General features: G+C 40.7%; 1 protein-coding gene across 10 annotated transcripts in view; it reads left to right on the plus strand.

Annotated features, from left to right (window-relative positions):
* Positions 1-14,150, plus strand: part of LOC136666394 (tight junction protein ZO-2-like) — a 106,013-nt gene that overhangs the window by 84,638 nt on the left and 7,225 nt on the right. For 8 of the 10 annotated variants that reach the window (XM_066644557.1, XM_066644551.1, XM_066644556.1 and 5 more), the window contains 11 exons: positions 1,202-1,305; positions 2,358-2,511; positions 6,778-6,889; positions 7,871-7,992; positions 8,243-8,306; positions 9,458-9,608; positions 10,072-10,180; positions 11,765-11,984; positions 12,168-12,352; positions 12,948-13,043; positions 13,336-13,415. In XM_066644557.1, coding sequence (XP_066500654.1) covers positions 1,202-1,305; positions 2,358-2,511; positions 6,778-6,889; positions 7,871-7,992; positions 8,243-8,306; positions 9,458-9,608; positions 10,072-10,180; positions 11,765-11,984; positions 12,168-12,352; positions 12,948-13,043; positions 13,336-13,415 — 1,397 coding nt within the window. Of the gene's footprint in view, positions 1-1,201; positions 1,306-2,357; positions 2,512-3,231; positions 3,467-6,777; positions 6,890-7,870; positions 7,993-8,242; positions 8,307-9,457; positions 9,609-10,071; positions 10,181-11,764; positions 11,985-12,167; positions 12,353-12,947; positions 13,044-13,335; positions 13,416-14,150 lie in introns of those variants that run through there. The other 2 variants (XM_066644548.1, XM_066644558.1) reach the window with 2 other exon arrangements.

A 14,150-nucleotide genomic window follows, 5' to 3' on the forward strand; every position in this document is an offset into this window, starting at 1 on the left:
GGTCAGCTGGCATAACTAGTGTCCCATTCTCCCTCTGGCTCTTTTCCTTTCATATACGGGCTGTTATTCCTCTGAAATATGGGCTGTTATATTCTCTCAGCTAGTTGTGATGATATTTTTGGGCAGCACGGTGGCTTAGTGGTTAGCACGTTCTCCTCCCAGCGCTGGGATCTTGGGTTCAAGTCCCATCTGGGTGAAGTTTCCATGTTCTCCCCGTGTCTGCGTGGGTTTCCTCCCACAGTCCAAAAACATGGAGGGTAGGTGAATTGGCTTCTGTAATAACTGTCCTGGTGTGTGAATGAGTGTCTGTATGTGTGAGCCCAGATATGGATTGGTGCTCTATCCTGGGTTAAACCCTAGTGCCCGATGCAGTCCTCCAGGTGGACGGTCGTTCCTGGTTGAGAGTACGCTGTGCGCGTTTGGCTGCCGCCTCTCACCAGTGTGTGTGTGTGGATTGAGTGTTCTGAGCGTTCTGAGCAGTGTGGATTGTAAAGCGTCCTTGGGTGTCTAGAAAGGCGTTGTAAAAGTGTAAAGATACATACATACATACATTCTAATCTGATTTATTTATGGTGACCCATTCGAGCAATTGCCAGAGAGGGAGCGTGTCTTATGATTTCACATATAACGCCTCGTCTCCCCTCATCGTTTCACCAGCGCCTCACAGCACATGGCAATGGTGAATGGAGACTATCGTTCACTACCACCCTCATTACTGCTTATTCATAAATTTGAATTTACTATTTTTTTTAAACTGGGAAAGACCACCATTCCTTTAAACAAATGGTTTACTTTCCTGAATAGAAACTGTCATTTTTATTAAATGCTCCTTATATGATCAGAGTTGCAAGATATAAGAAAGAAAATATTCTATAGCTAAATAAACTATAGCTATATACGGTGTAAAAGATGTTGCACATAATTTATGCTTATTCTCTTTGCTGGACTCAATATCTTTTTTCATTTGTGAGGAGTATTAGGGCCTAGAGAATTTTTTAGGGCATGGAAAAGTTTATTGTGACCCGTGGATCAGATTGGCTTTGAATTGCCAGATGTTTGCTGGGCTGTGAAGCTGCCTGCCTCAGGGTGGGCTCGACTGTGGTCAGGTCAGTTTGTTCTGATCGAGATCGAGGTCATTGCACTTGTGATCGGGATTATTGTAACTGGAGAGTTTTTAGCTTTTCTAAATGGTTTGTTACAGAATATGGCCTTCGTTTGGGCAGCCAGATCTTCATCAAAGAAATGACCAGCAGTGGACTAGCTGCCAGAGACGGAAGCCTGCAGGAGGGAGACATCATTCTGAAGGTGCCTATCAGACCTGCTGCATAATGATATCATTCTCAGTGCATAAAGCATAATGACTCCTCTTCAGAACATAATTTCATTCACCACAGGACAGATCCTGCTTTCTTAAAGCCACGGATAACGTGTCATCTTCTCTTTCTTTGTTCTTCTTTATACGACATAAAAATCATTCTGCTGTTGCTCTAACTCGTCAATTAAATACATTTTGATTTGAATTGGACATTACAAAATTCATTGTTAGAGTGAAATAAGACAATCAGTCTGACAATCCGGAGTGTTCCAGTTCAGTTGAATACACTCTATTCGTTTTTTAAGCTGAGAAACATAGGAAACGCCCATTTTCATTATAACTGAGTAAAAACAAGTACAGTGGAACCTCTACCTACGAACTTGATCCATTCCGTGACCTGGTTCGTAAGTGGAAAAGTTTGTTTCTCGAGTCAATTTTCCCCATTTAAAATAATGGAAAAGCAATTAATGCGTTCCAGCCCCCACCCCGAAAGTCACCCTTTTTGCACTGATATATGTATGCTGAGGGGGAGACTGGAGCTGTATGATGGGGGGTAGGTGGAATAACGGAGAGTAGGCGGTGAATGTGGGGAGACGAAGCGTAGATACGGCTTAACTCAGCACGAATTTCGATGTCTGCTATTTACACTAATGCTAAATTGCTAAAACTACAATTTGCTAATCTTAAAACTCGAGGGTCGAGAGAACGAGAGAAAATGGGTCAATGACTCGAGTCTGGGCGCACTGGGAGACTCGCCGATTGGGGTCAGTGGCCATTTCCAGTCGCCGGTTCGTTTCTAGAGTCGTGGTTTGTTGATGGAGGCAAAAAATATTCAAATGCCCAGTTTGTATCTTGGAAAGTTCGTTAGTATAGGTGTTCGTTAGTAGAGGTTCCACTGTACTGTGCCATAAACTACATGTAAGAACAAGAAACTATTATAATAAAAAGAAATACCAAATATATAAACAAATAACATTAAAATTACTCATTTTACAACTTTTTAAATAATAATAAAAGCTAATATTTGTTTGCCTTTTACCAGATTAATGGGACTGTGACAGAGAACCTCTCGTTGAGTGATGCGGGGAAGCTGATTGAGAAGTCTCGGGGAAAGCTGCAGTTGGTGGTGCAGAGGGACCAAAGGCAGATCCTGGTGCGGATCCCTGCTCTCGCGGACAGTGATTCTGAGCCTGACGGTGAGTTAGAATTCTCTAACAGTAGCCTCTCAACCCACCCTCATCAGTTAGCTCACTGTGTTCCAGCACTGCAACAAAACTGAGGGTTCAGTTCAGGGGCAGCTAGTTTGGTAACCCTTGAAAAGAACTCCATAGTGTACTCCCACATGGTGCGGTCCTAATCCCACTTCAGAGATAGTGCTGATGTAGGATCAGTTTTGACATAGATATCCTACTGCATGCTTACAAGAACCTGCATCTGGAGCAGCTCTATTAGCCTGACACAGGCCCTGACCCTGCTCTAGCACTGTATCAGGCTTAATGAGCCATTTGCTCTGCCTGCTTTGCTCTACTGCATCATACTTTAATTAAAAGCAGATAACATTAATTGGATCAGATAAATCAGATTAGTGATATCATATGCACATTTGCCAGGCACATGGCCTGAAATAAGTCGCCGCTTAGAAACACATTAATTAATGGTTCCGAATGAGAATGCATAATATTAAAGCACACTGTTGTGGAGGTATGGTCCAGTGGCGTTACGTCACCTTTGGTTTCTTGGCAGTTCATTTGTTAAAGTCATTTTAGTGCTACTTTGTTACTTTAAAAAAAAAACATGCTTTACTTTTTCTAAGATTGGCGTGGACTTACTGAGCATTTTGATGCCAGAGAGATGCCGTGAGAAAACATAGCGATCTGTTCTACAAGAGCGATTCTATTTCTGTTCTTTTTTTACAGATAATATGTCATACTTTTAGCTGAAGGACGTCAGAGCCACTGCAGTACATACTCTCTGGTTGCCATTAATCCTTATTCTTGACTGTGCCACAGCAAAATTTCACACAGTGCACTTAATGTTTGTGAGGCTCTCACATCTGTGCCTGTATATATATATAAATATATATAATTGTTTTTTTTGTTTTTTGCTAACGTCAATTTTAACACTCTCCCTTATCAATAAACTATTTTATTCATTGTTTATTTTGTGTGTTGATTTATTTAATGTGTTTAAGTCATTGAAGAAATTGAAGTCAATGTCACTTGGAGTCAATGACAAGTAAAATCTTTGATGTTTGCTATTTTTTTTAAATGTAATTTGTTTTTTTGCGATATAATTTACAGCTAATGTTTGATATTGTGTACACAGTAGCAGATGGCATAAGCTCAGCAGTGCAGAAACATTGGCAGTGGGATAATGTGGCTGATATTATTCATGTTATATCATATAGCACTTTACAAAACACTCCAGCAAGACCTTTTTTTATTAAACACATATTTTGCTTGGCTGTTTATGCCAAAATAATTAGCTTTATTAAATTTATTTAATAATGAACGCATTATAAATACAAATAATAACAAAAAGCTCAGAAACTTTACTGATCTACAGTCAGCTTCAGAATTCAGCCTGTTCAGGCAGGTCCCACACTGGGGAAGGAATGGGGTAAACCGTCTGTGCCATTTGCCGACTTTGTGTTTACTGTTGAACTGTGAAGCCTGGATCACACTGAAAAACATCCCAGAATAAACACTGTTCTGAATGACATGCTTAAGAATAAGAACGGACAAGCCTAATGAATCAGTGTGAACAGGAAACATTTAATTTACATCACTGTGTAATGTGAATGTAAGGCTAAAAATCAACACTATTATATAACACTAGCTACTTGACTGAACCTTGCTGGTTTGCGCAGGGTGTTTTTGTCGTTTTTTAAGCTTACTAAAAATGCTGGAGGTCTAGTTTATATATGTATTATTGGTAATGTCTTAACCACTATTCCAGCATTTCTATTTTGACTCCATAGCAACCTGATTATTCATATGACACCATTATATTCTTGGGAGAATATATACATTGAACAAACAAAACCTATGGTTTATTTGCATTCTGTGGGGTTCCTGGTTTACGTTTCTGCAGCTCTCTGAGATTCTGAGAAACCCCTGATGTTTGCCATTGGTGCACTACCACTCAAATGTATTTAATTAATGTCTTCAACATCATAAGGCCTTGAGCTCCATAACAAAAGACATAAAAGATATCAAACTATAGACAATGTCAAAATGTTGGATGCTGAAAAAATGCTGTTGGGGAATATATTAAATATAGATTTTGTATAATGATTATCAGATATTTACAAAAGGAGGATCATGTTTGAGATAAATATGATTAAAATATTTTAAATAAATAGTAATATTATTATATACAAGATAAAACATTTGAATAATTCAAATCTGGGGCAATGTAGAAAATGACATTCAGGACCCTTTAACTTTCTATATGGATACTCTCATATATTTTTATCGTTATTATCTATCACCATATCACCACTAGTCAGGATAAAAGGGGTGTGTGTGTGTGTGTGTGTAAGAGTGAGAGCGTGCTTAGGCATTAATATAGGTATACATTACATACTAAGCACATTTTCTCAGTATATTCTTGTCCCAATGCTCTTCTTAAACCTGCATTGCTGCACCTGGCTTGTGTGTGTGTGTGTGTGTGTGTGTTTGTTTGTTTGTTTGTTTGTTGTACAGTAGTGCTGTGATGTAAATAGCCAGGGGTTGTTGTGGAGAAGATGTGATATGCTGTGTTCTGTTTGTGGCTGTGCTGAGCAAGTGAGTGAGTGAGGGAGTGACTCTGCAGCTGTCCCATCTCCTTCTCTCTCTCTCTCTCTCTCTCTCTCTCTCTCTCTCTCTCTCTCTCCCTTTCTCCGGCTCTGTGGTTTTGTCTTCTCTTGAGTGTCCGACAGGCTGTAATTACATCTCCACCCAACAGATGGGAATGCACGCTCCTACAGAGCTCCAAAAAAGAAAATCTCAGCAAGGCCCTCATTCACTCTCAGAAACATGCATTCTCATTCATCAGAGAAAAACACAAATATCCACCAAGGAAAGTCCATTTACCCTGCAAACCCTGTAAATCAGCAGTTATCCTTTACAAGTCTCAGGTCATGACACTGTTATTTTGCTGGGCTGTTACTGTGATGGCGTAGCACATACATGAAATATCATTGTTATATTAAAATGATTATCATTTTTATTCAAATATATAAACTTTTCATTCAATGGCCACTTTTTCACACTAAACTTATTAAATACTTATATTCAAGAGAAATGAACATTGCGTAGTAATTCAGAGATCTACACAAAGCTGCACTGCTGCACATGGCTGGTGTGTGTATGTACTGTATATGTGTGTGTGTGTGTGTATGTGTCCTCAGAAATAACAGAGTGTGTTTTAGGCATGCTGCACTGGCCTCGCTGGCACTGTGAGGAGCTGAAGAGTTGTGTTAAAGCAGCGGACATGCACTTAGGCTCACCAGCAGCACCCACACAGTAACTCGCTCCCTCTCTCTGTCGATCTCTATTTCTCTCGCCCTTCAACTCTCTTTCATTTCTTTCTCTTCCTCTTTGTCACGCAGTCACACTCACCCCTGCTTTGATTTCCGTGTCTAACTCTTCTTTTCTGAATCACTGCTTTGTATCGGTGGCATTAACCCTGCCTGAATTAACAGGACTTTTTTGAACTACCCTGGAAGAAGTAGAGCTCTACCATTTCAACTGTTGCTACTATTTCACATCCTGTATATATTTGGCTTTGGCGTTTGTTGTTAGCAAAACTGGTGATCTTCTTCCTGCTCTTCTGTCCAAGAGAGTTCATTGTTTGTCTTATTGTCTCTCTTGTCTTTTCTGTGGCATAAAGGGTATCCATTTGGTCAGAACTGTCCCTTGCATATTTTTTTCTCTCTCTCACACAGACATAAAATTTCCTCACACATGCTCAGTTCTGCCTCTTTGTAACTCTGCTCTAAAGGTTGCAGCGTGAAAATGGTTTGCAGGCAAATCATTTTAATGTTTGGATGATTCCTTCACAAAGGTATAAATCATGCCACAAACTACTAGGGCTGTAAAAATGCTTAAATCTGAAGGTGACAATTCAACTGCGTATATTTTGGGGAATTAATGATTATAGCTCTTAATAATATGTAATGTTTTTTATTCTGAAATGCACCACAGCAGCTGAAATGAGAATTTATAATGCATTGAATTGTCTCCTTTTTATCCATAATCAACTTTATTTGGTGTTTTACACCCCTATCATCAAAGATGGAAATTCCATGGTGTTATGACGAGGCAGATCTCAGCACATTAACACAAAGTGGACAGTAACATTGTGTTTGTGGAATTGGGGGACTTTAAATTCTCTCCTGGGTCCTGTGTGGTGGTGGGCTTCATTAGAGTAGAACCTCAGCTGTGCACTGACTCCCTCCTGTCTGCCTCTGGTTTCAGATATCTCTGAGATGGAGTCGTACCATTCCTACTCACCACAGGATGACCAGAGGTCGCGGCAGTCTGACCTCTCCTCACACTCGTCCACCGAGGTGCCGCGAGAGAACGCCAGGTATGCCTGTTGCACCCAGGGTAATCTGTCACACAGGCTTGTATTGTTTTCAAACACAGGCTCAGTCTCAAGCCTTCCTCACATTCATTTAATTCCTGAGAAAATGAGAGCTCCTCTGGTCAAATTACAAAAGAGAAAATACTAGAGCACGTTGTTGCGCAATTTCTATTATGAACTTTTTTGGGTGGAAGTTACCATATTGGAAATCATATGAATAAAATACATTCATAAAGAAGTAAATAATAAAAAATAGGTACATATTGTTTACATGCCTTTTCTAAGTTAAATGCAGCAAATAAATAGAAATGACTGCTCATCTTCTCAGAACAAAATACCATTTTAATTGTATTCAATTGAACGGATATTTTAACTAACGTTAAGCTTAAGATAATTAGCAGCATGTGGCCTTAATGTTGGAGAAGTGCGCTTGAGACCGGAATGTCGCATGTTGAATTTCCAGGACAGACAGGAGAAATTCATCCACATCTGAAGTGCCCTTGAGCAAGGCACCTAAGCCCCCAAACTACTCCCCAAGCGCTAAGACTGACAGCCTGCTACTCTGACTGTGGGTTTATGATCACTGCCCCCACTGTGGCTGAAAAATTGCTCACTAGTGTGTGTTTTTGTGTTCAGTCCCATGGATGGGTTAAATGCAGAGAATCAAGGGTATTTCTCCAAGGGCATTAATAATGTAATTCTTCTTAACACATTAACTAACACATTAACAAACTGAAGTGAAAAGCAAAATTGTAAAATTATGTTATTAATAGAAGTGCTGCTTTTGTTTCATCTGTTTCAAACAACAGCTTTAATTTCCCTGTTTCAATAGTCCACAAATAAATCAAAAATGACCAAAGTATGTGAGAAATTATAGAATAATTTTATTATAACCTCTTATATCACATATATCTGCTTATGAAATATTTGTATTTGTGCCGTGAAGTAATTCTGCTGAATGTCTGGTCCTTTTCATGTTTTTAGGGAAGACCCCCAGAGCAGACTACCCAAGATGGCTGCCACTTCTTCACCATACAGGGTACAGCCTGAAGAACCAGTAGCAATGCCAGAGGAGCGAGCAGAGCCAAGACCTGAGGAGCCACCAGGTAAAGCCAAAATTTCTGTAAAAAAAAAAAAAAAAAAAAAAAAAAACACGATTTTTTAACACTTTTATTGAGAGAAAAGTTTGTAGACATCCAGAAATACTGCATGGAGGTCTGGTATTCCAAGAAAAACACTGTTCCTACTGCACAGACAAATTCATGGGGACTTTATACTGCTTCAGTTTACAGTTTACAGCATATGATATATATATATATATATAGGAACTAAACAGTTACAATGTGTATTTTCCAGCAGCAGTTAAGACAACACCCAAAATTCTACTGCGGCCCAGTCCAGAGGATGAGGAGATGTATGGGTGAGTAATGTACATCTGCTGTGCTGGTTGCTGACTCACTCATTCATATTAACACACACACACATACAGAAATGCATATAGATACATACACTTTCTCCCCATACACTGGTTCATCAACAGACCTACATAGACTCATTATTATATGCGTTAACCACTCAAAGTGTAAGACATGAGCACTTCTATAGCTTCTTATAGACACCACCCCTCAATTCACTGCATAGTGCTATGAAAGTAAGAGCCCCGTACAAACTGCATAGTGCTGTGGATCTGCCTCTATAGATGCTCTGGGAGAAGGGGAGGGAGGGAGGGAGAGAGAGGGGTGGGGGAGGATAAGTAAGAGCAAGTGAGAGAGAAAGAGAGAGAGAAGACTGTGTTGAGGGTCATAGAATTTGTACACCACTGCAGACCTTTCTTCCCTCCATCATTCTCTCTATGCCTGATCACACTACAGTCAGCTTCATGAATATTCATGAGACTGAAATTGTGTGTGTGTGTGTGTGGGGCCTGCTGCTGTCTGTGGGGAAGGTTTATTTTTGTGCCCTGTGTTGATGGAAAAGCTTTGTCTCTGTGCCAGAGCACTTTAACACAGCGAGTTGTGCTGGGCACAGGTGAATAACACACTTTAAATGGAATGTGTTACTGAAGCAGAGCTGTATTTAACTGTGTAACTAGGACTTTTAATGTGATGACACTTGTGATGTTACAATAACATGACAAATATTTTGAATATTTGTCACGCAATTGTGATTATTGATATTTTGTGTACAGTTTTCTTAAACAGTGTAAACACATTCTTAATAGTGTACACATTGCTTAATATATTGTGACGGTTTTGTGAGCTGTGCCTGTAAGAAGGCTGAGTGCTAATTGAAAAGGAAAGCTGAATTAATGGATTTTTATTTTGAAAATGATTATCCTGGAGATATATGGGTTTTATTACTACGAAACTGGATGTTTACTTGAGATCTCTCTTTGTCTCTCTCTCTCTATCTATCTCTTTCTCTCTCTCTCTCTCTTTCTCTTTCTTTCTCTCTCTCTCTTTCTCTTTCTTTCTCTCTCTCTCTTTCTCTCTCTTTCTCTCTCACTCTCTCTCTCTTTCTCTCTCTCTCTCTCTCTTTCTCTCTCTCTCTCTCTCTCTCTCTCTCTCTCAGACCAAACACTATGATGGTTAGCTTTCAGAAGGGTGAAAGTGTAGGCCTGAGACTGGCCGGGGGGAATGATGTGGGCATCTTTGTTGCGGGTGTTCAAGAGGGCAGCCCTGCAGAGGAGGAGGGCTTACGAGTTGGAGATCAGATCATGAAGGTACAGCAGAAACACTCTTCTGAACATTTTGTTTCTTTGTAATTTAGTGACATTTTCTTTCTAATCAACATTGAAGCACATCAGAGACTTTGGGCCAAAAAGCCAGAACATTTCAAAACATTTCAAAAGAATTGTTGCACCACTCCCTCATATCGAGACATGTTTATCCATCCAGTCATTCCAACTCCTACACGTACTGACAGAGTGAGAATGGAGCTTTGTGAACACAGAACACCTGCAAAACACATTTAAATCCCCTAGTGCTAAGAATGTGTTCTGTTGTTTTTCTGACTATATTTGGTCTAATTTCACGTTTTGTCTAAGTGAATAACTAATACTGAACAGCCTGCCAAATTTGGTCACAATTTGATTAATATTATCTTCCACAGAGTGATATGCAGCACATGTTTAAGGCTGTTATTGTACCTTTTGCAGTAGGTTTAAGGTTGTGTGTGCCCTGTAGGTGAATAATGTGGATTTCCGGGGCATAGTGCGTGAGGAGGCCGTGCTGTTCCTGCTGGAGCTGCCTAGAGGGGAGAACGTCACCATACTGGCACAGAGCAAACCTGACGGTGAGCTTAATGCCCTCCCCAAACTTACACATGCTCAGCACACACACATTTTATCCAAATATCATGTAAAGCCGGACCTACCCAATAGAACCTGACCAATGTGAACATATTATTTTAGCTACTGTTCGGATAACTGTAATATTTTCTAAATAATTGTATATTTATATAAAAGTTTGCATTATTGACTGATAATTTTGACAGTTCATATTTGTCACAGTGTTCTCCCCGTGTCCGCGTGGGTTTTCTCCGGGTGCTCCGGTTTCCTCCCACAGTCCAAAAACACACGTTGGTAGGTGGATTGGTGACTCAAAAGTGTCCATAGGTGTGACTGTGTGAGTGTGTGTTGCCCTGTGAAGGACTGGCGCCCCTTCCAGGGTGTATTCCCGCCTTGCGCCCAATGATTCCAGGTAGGCTCTGGACCCACCGCGACCCTGAACTGGATAAGTTCTTACAGATAATGAATTAATGAATGAATATTTGTCACATTCAAGGTTCAGATTCTCTGGTTTAGATTTTAATTTGGAAATATTTTGTGAAGTTAGTCCATGTAAACATGTTTATTACCAGAGCTTAAATTAGTGAATTGTTGGTGGGCTAACTCTATAGCCAATGAACTTCCTGTGTAATGGAGGTGATCACTGAGATTGAGTGTGTAGACTTTCACAGCCTCCCCTTTTTTGGTTCTGCACTGTTTCTCTCTGTTACACACATACACACAGACACAAAATGTGTGTAAGACTGATGACAGGGGCACCAGCTTGTTGCCCATCGGCACAAACCAGTCCAGTCTAGGCCAGTTTTGTCTCATCCAAGACATTGCCCTTTTATATGGGCACATGCCTTGCCTTGTCTTGTCCTCCATATCGTTTTATATAGAGTTCATGTAAAGAACCCAGCATGTAATAGTTATAGAATACTATTAGTCAACTATATTAGTCCTATGTGTGTGCGCGTGTGTGTTTGAGAGAAACAGAGCGTGCACATGAGTGTTTGAGAGTGAGTGAAGAGGTGGTTGTGATTTTTGTTTAATGGCTAATCTGATGTGTAATCAGCCCTATCTAATGCTTATTTAAACTAAGCAGCCTGGTACTTGTGGTGAATGATTGAATTTGGAGACAAACTAGACCCTTCCCCCACCATCACCACAGAGACGACTGGACAAGCAGCACTGACCTCTACTGTCAGCTCTGTCTTCTCTTCCTCTCCCTCTCTTGCGCTTGTCCACCTCTGGGCTAAATGAAGGCTAGAATCAGGGCCGACACACTGCTAGCTGGCTGTGGGCTGAAGCTCATTTGGGTTGAGGTGGGACAGAGGGAGAGCAGAGGGGGGAGTGCTACAAAGGCTCTTTATTCCTACAGCACCTGCAGCTGTGGAAACTGAGCAGAGTAATGTCTCTTATGTCTCAGTTCATCAAAAAAAAACAAAAAAACGCATAATCAGAATCATCATAATTCCATATGATGAAAGAAATGCAATGAAAGTCTGTTCGTTTGTATTTGTACATTGTTTACAATGTCTTTTGCTGATTATATTAATTGTTGCTTTAAATCGACAGGCTTTAAAATGCTTCTCTCTGCTTCCTAGTTTACGAGGACATCCTGGTGTCTGGTCGAGGAGATTCCTTCTTCATTCGGACACACTTTGACTATGAAAAGGAGCAGCCTCATTGTCTGACTTTTGCGCGAGGGGACATTTTCAAGGTGGTGGACACGCTATATGACGGCAAGCTGGGGAACTGGCTGGCCATCCGAGTGGGCAAAGAAAACCAGCTACTGGAGAAGGGAATCATCCCCAACAAGAGCAGGTGAACTGTTGGAAACTACTGGGTATATACGGCTTAGAATCAAGATAACTAATCGGCCATTTTGGCCACCTCAGCATGAAACCAACATTGACATTTGGCTTTCTCTGTTTCTCCTTGGTCTTTCTGCTCTCTCACAACCTCTGTGTCTTCCATCTCTTTCTTCCTGTGTCTCTGTATGAGCAGGGCAGACCAGATGACTAATGTCCAGCATACTCATAAGGGCCCAGGCTCGGACAGGGCAGACTTCTGGAGGCTTCGAGGCCAGAGAGCAGCCAAAAAGAAGGATTTGCGCAAGAACAGAGAAGATATGAGCACTGGACTGGTCTCTACCCGCTTTCCTGCTTATGAACGGGTGGTGCTCAGAGAGGGTAGGCTCTTTCCCTAAGAGAGTGAGCATTGGAGCAAAAAAGAGATGGATCAGGAAATGGGGGTGGGCCTAGGGGCTGTGTGAAGGGCTGATGTGTCTGTGGAGAATAATTAAGCTGAATTAGATTAAGCCAAGAGAGAGAGAGAGAGAGGGAGAGAGCTGTAGTGCTTTGCCCCAGCAAGATGACATTTCGGACGGCAAGCACATCAGTTTAACTGTGCTGGTTGGAGGAACTGGGGCTTATTAAACATTTAACAACCTCGTCAGACCCAACACTGTACACCCCCAAAGCCTGAGGGAAGCACACACACACACACACACATAGCATGCCTGACTTGCCCCATTACTGCTAATGGAGGGAGAGGGAGGAACATTCGGCGGCATTCAGTTTAGCTATTTAAAGTAGTTTATTATTTATATAATAATTAATTACACCGTTATGTAATGCACTACATTTGATACACATTCTGTCTGCACTGTTTCTACACATGCAACTTTTTACTTGCGTCTGTGTTAGGAAATGGCTAAAGAATTTTGACAGGTGTATACGTATATTCGCAGTACTCTTATGTTATTCCACTCTTGCTTTAATGTAGCTGGCTTCAGGAGGCCTGTGGTGCTGTTTGGACCCATAGCTGATGCTGCCATTGAGAAACTGGCTGCTGAACTCACAGAGGAGTTTGTTGTTGCCAGTAAGTATTGCTTGTAGCTAGAGGATTTACCATCTACTCATAATTGTTATACAATTTGTTTTGTTGCTTAAATAGTCAGATGTTATTCTTTATCCCATTCTAAGGGCCCATATGAGAGCCCACATTTTAATTTCCCGTAACTACACAATTGATACATGATTTATTGTAGGCTTCTTTTAGTCATTAAAATCTAATGATAATTTTAAAACTTGATTACCTGTTACAAATAATATGACAGTGACTTACAGTGGAAAAGTATTTTTTACTCTTTTCTGTCATGCTAACTCATCAGAAACAGAACCCAAAGATGCAGGGTCAGAGAAGTCTTCCGGGGTGGTGCGACTCAACACGATTCGACAGATCATTGAACAGGTAACTCACAGACACTTCAAATCCTCGCTTTCAAAACTACATCACGTACATCTTAGTTTCATAATAGCTAGCAAGCAATTCATGAATGTAGCTGAATACTATGTTTCACAGATAATGCATGCTTTGCACATTAAAGCCTGATTTATACTTCTGCGTTCAATCGACGCAGAGCCTATGCCGTAGGCCACGCAAGAGCTCCACGCTGTTGTGAGCGTTTATACTTCTGCATTGGTGTCTGCATCGCTCTGCAATTACACCGCCACACCACTAGGGCTGAATCTCAAATGCCTTCCTCTACCCAGTAAACAAGGAACGTCCCTGGACGTTCAAAATAGGTCTAAAAGTAGTCTGTCCATCAAGGACATATTTTAAACGTCAATGGACGTCCAAAATCCATCTTAATAAGTTAGTTAAGTGGTGACCAATTAATAGCGTCAATGGACGTCCAAAATACGTTGAATAGTCGTCTTTTCAATGTCTGTGTTTGGAGGTCTTTTCAACTTGCATTTTCAACCTTAAGAGAACGTTGATTAGTCGGCAGTCATTACGTTATTTCAACGTTGAATCAACGGCTAAATGTTTACTGGGTACACTCTGTAGTACACAATGTGGTGGTGTAGTAGAATTACATTTATAAATCTTTAAAGTGCACCATTTAGGGAGTAGGTCGTTGTATCAGACCAAGCAGAGTTTACATGAGGTGCCAGGAAAATAACTAATACAAAGTGTCCCTTC

This window comes from Hoplias malabaricus, chromosome 14, assembly GCF_029633855.1.
Source record: "Hoplias malabaricus isolate fHopMal1 chromosome 14, fHopMal1.hap1, whole genome shotgun sequence".
NCBI classification, from domain to species: Eukaryota; Metazoa; Chordata; class Actinopteri; order Characiformes; family Erythrinidae; genus Hoplias; species Hoplias malabaricus.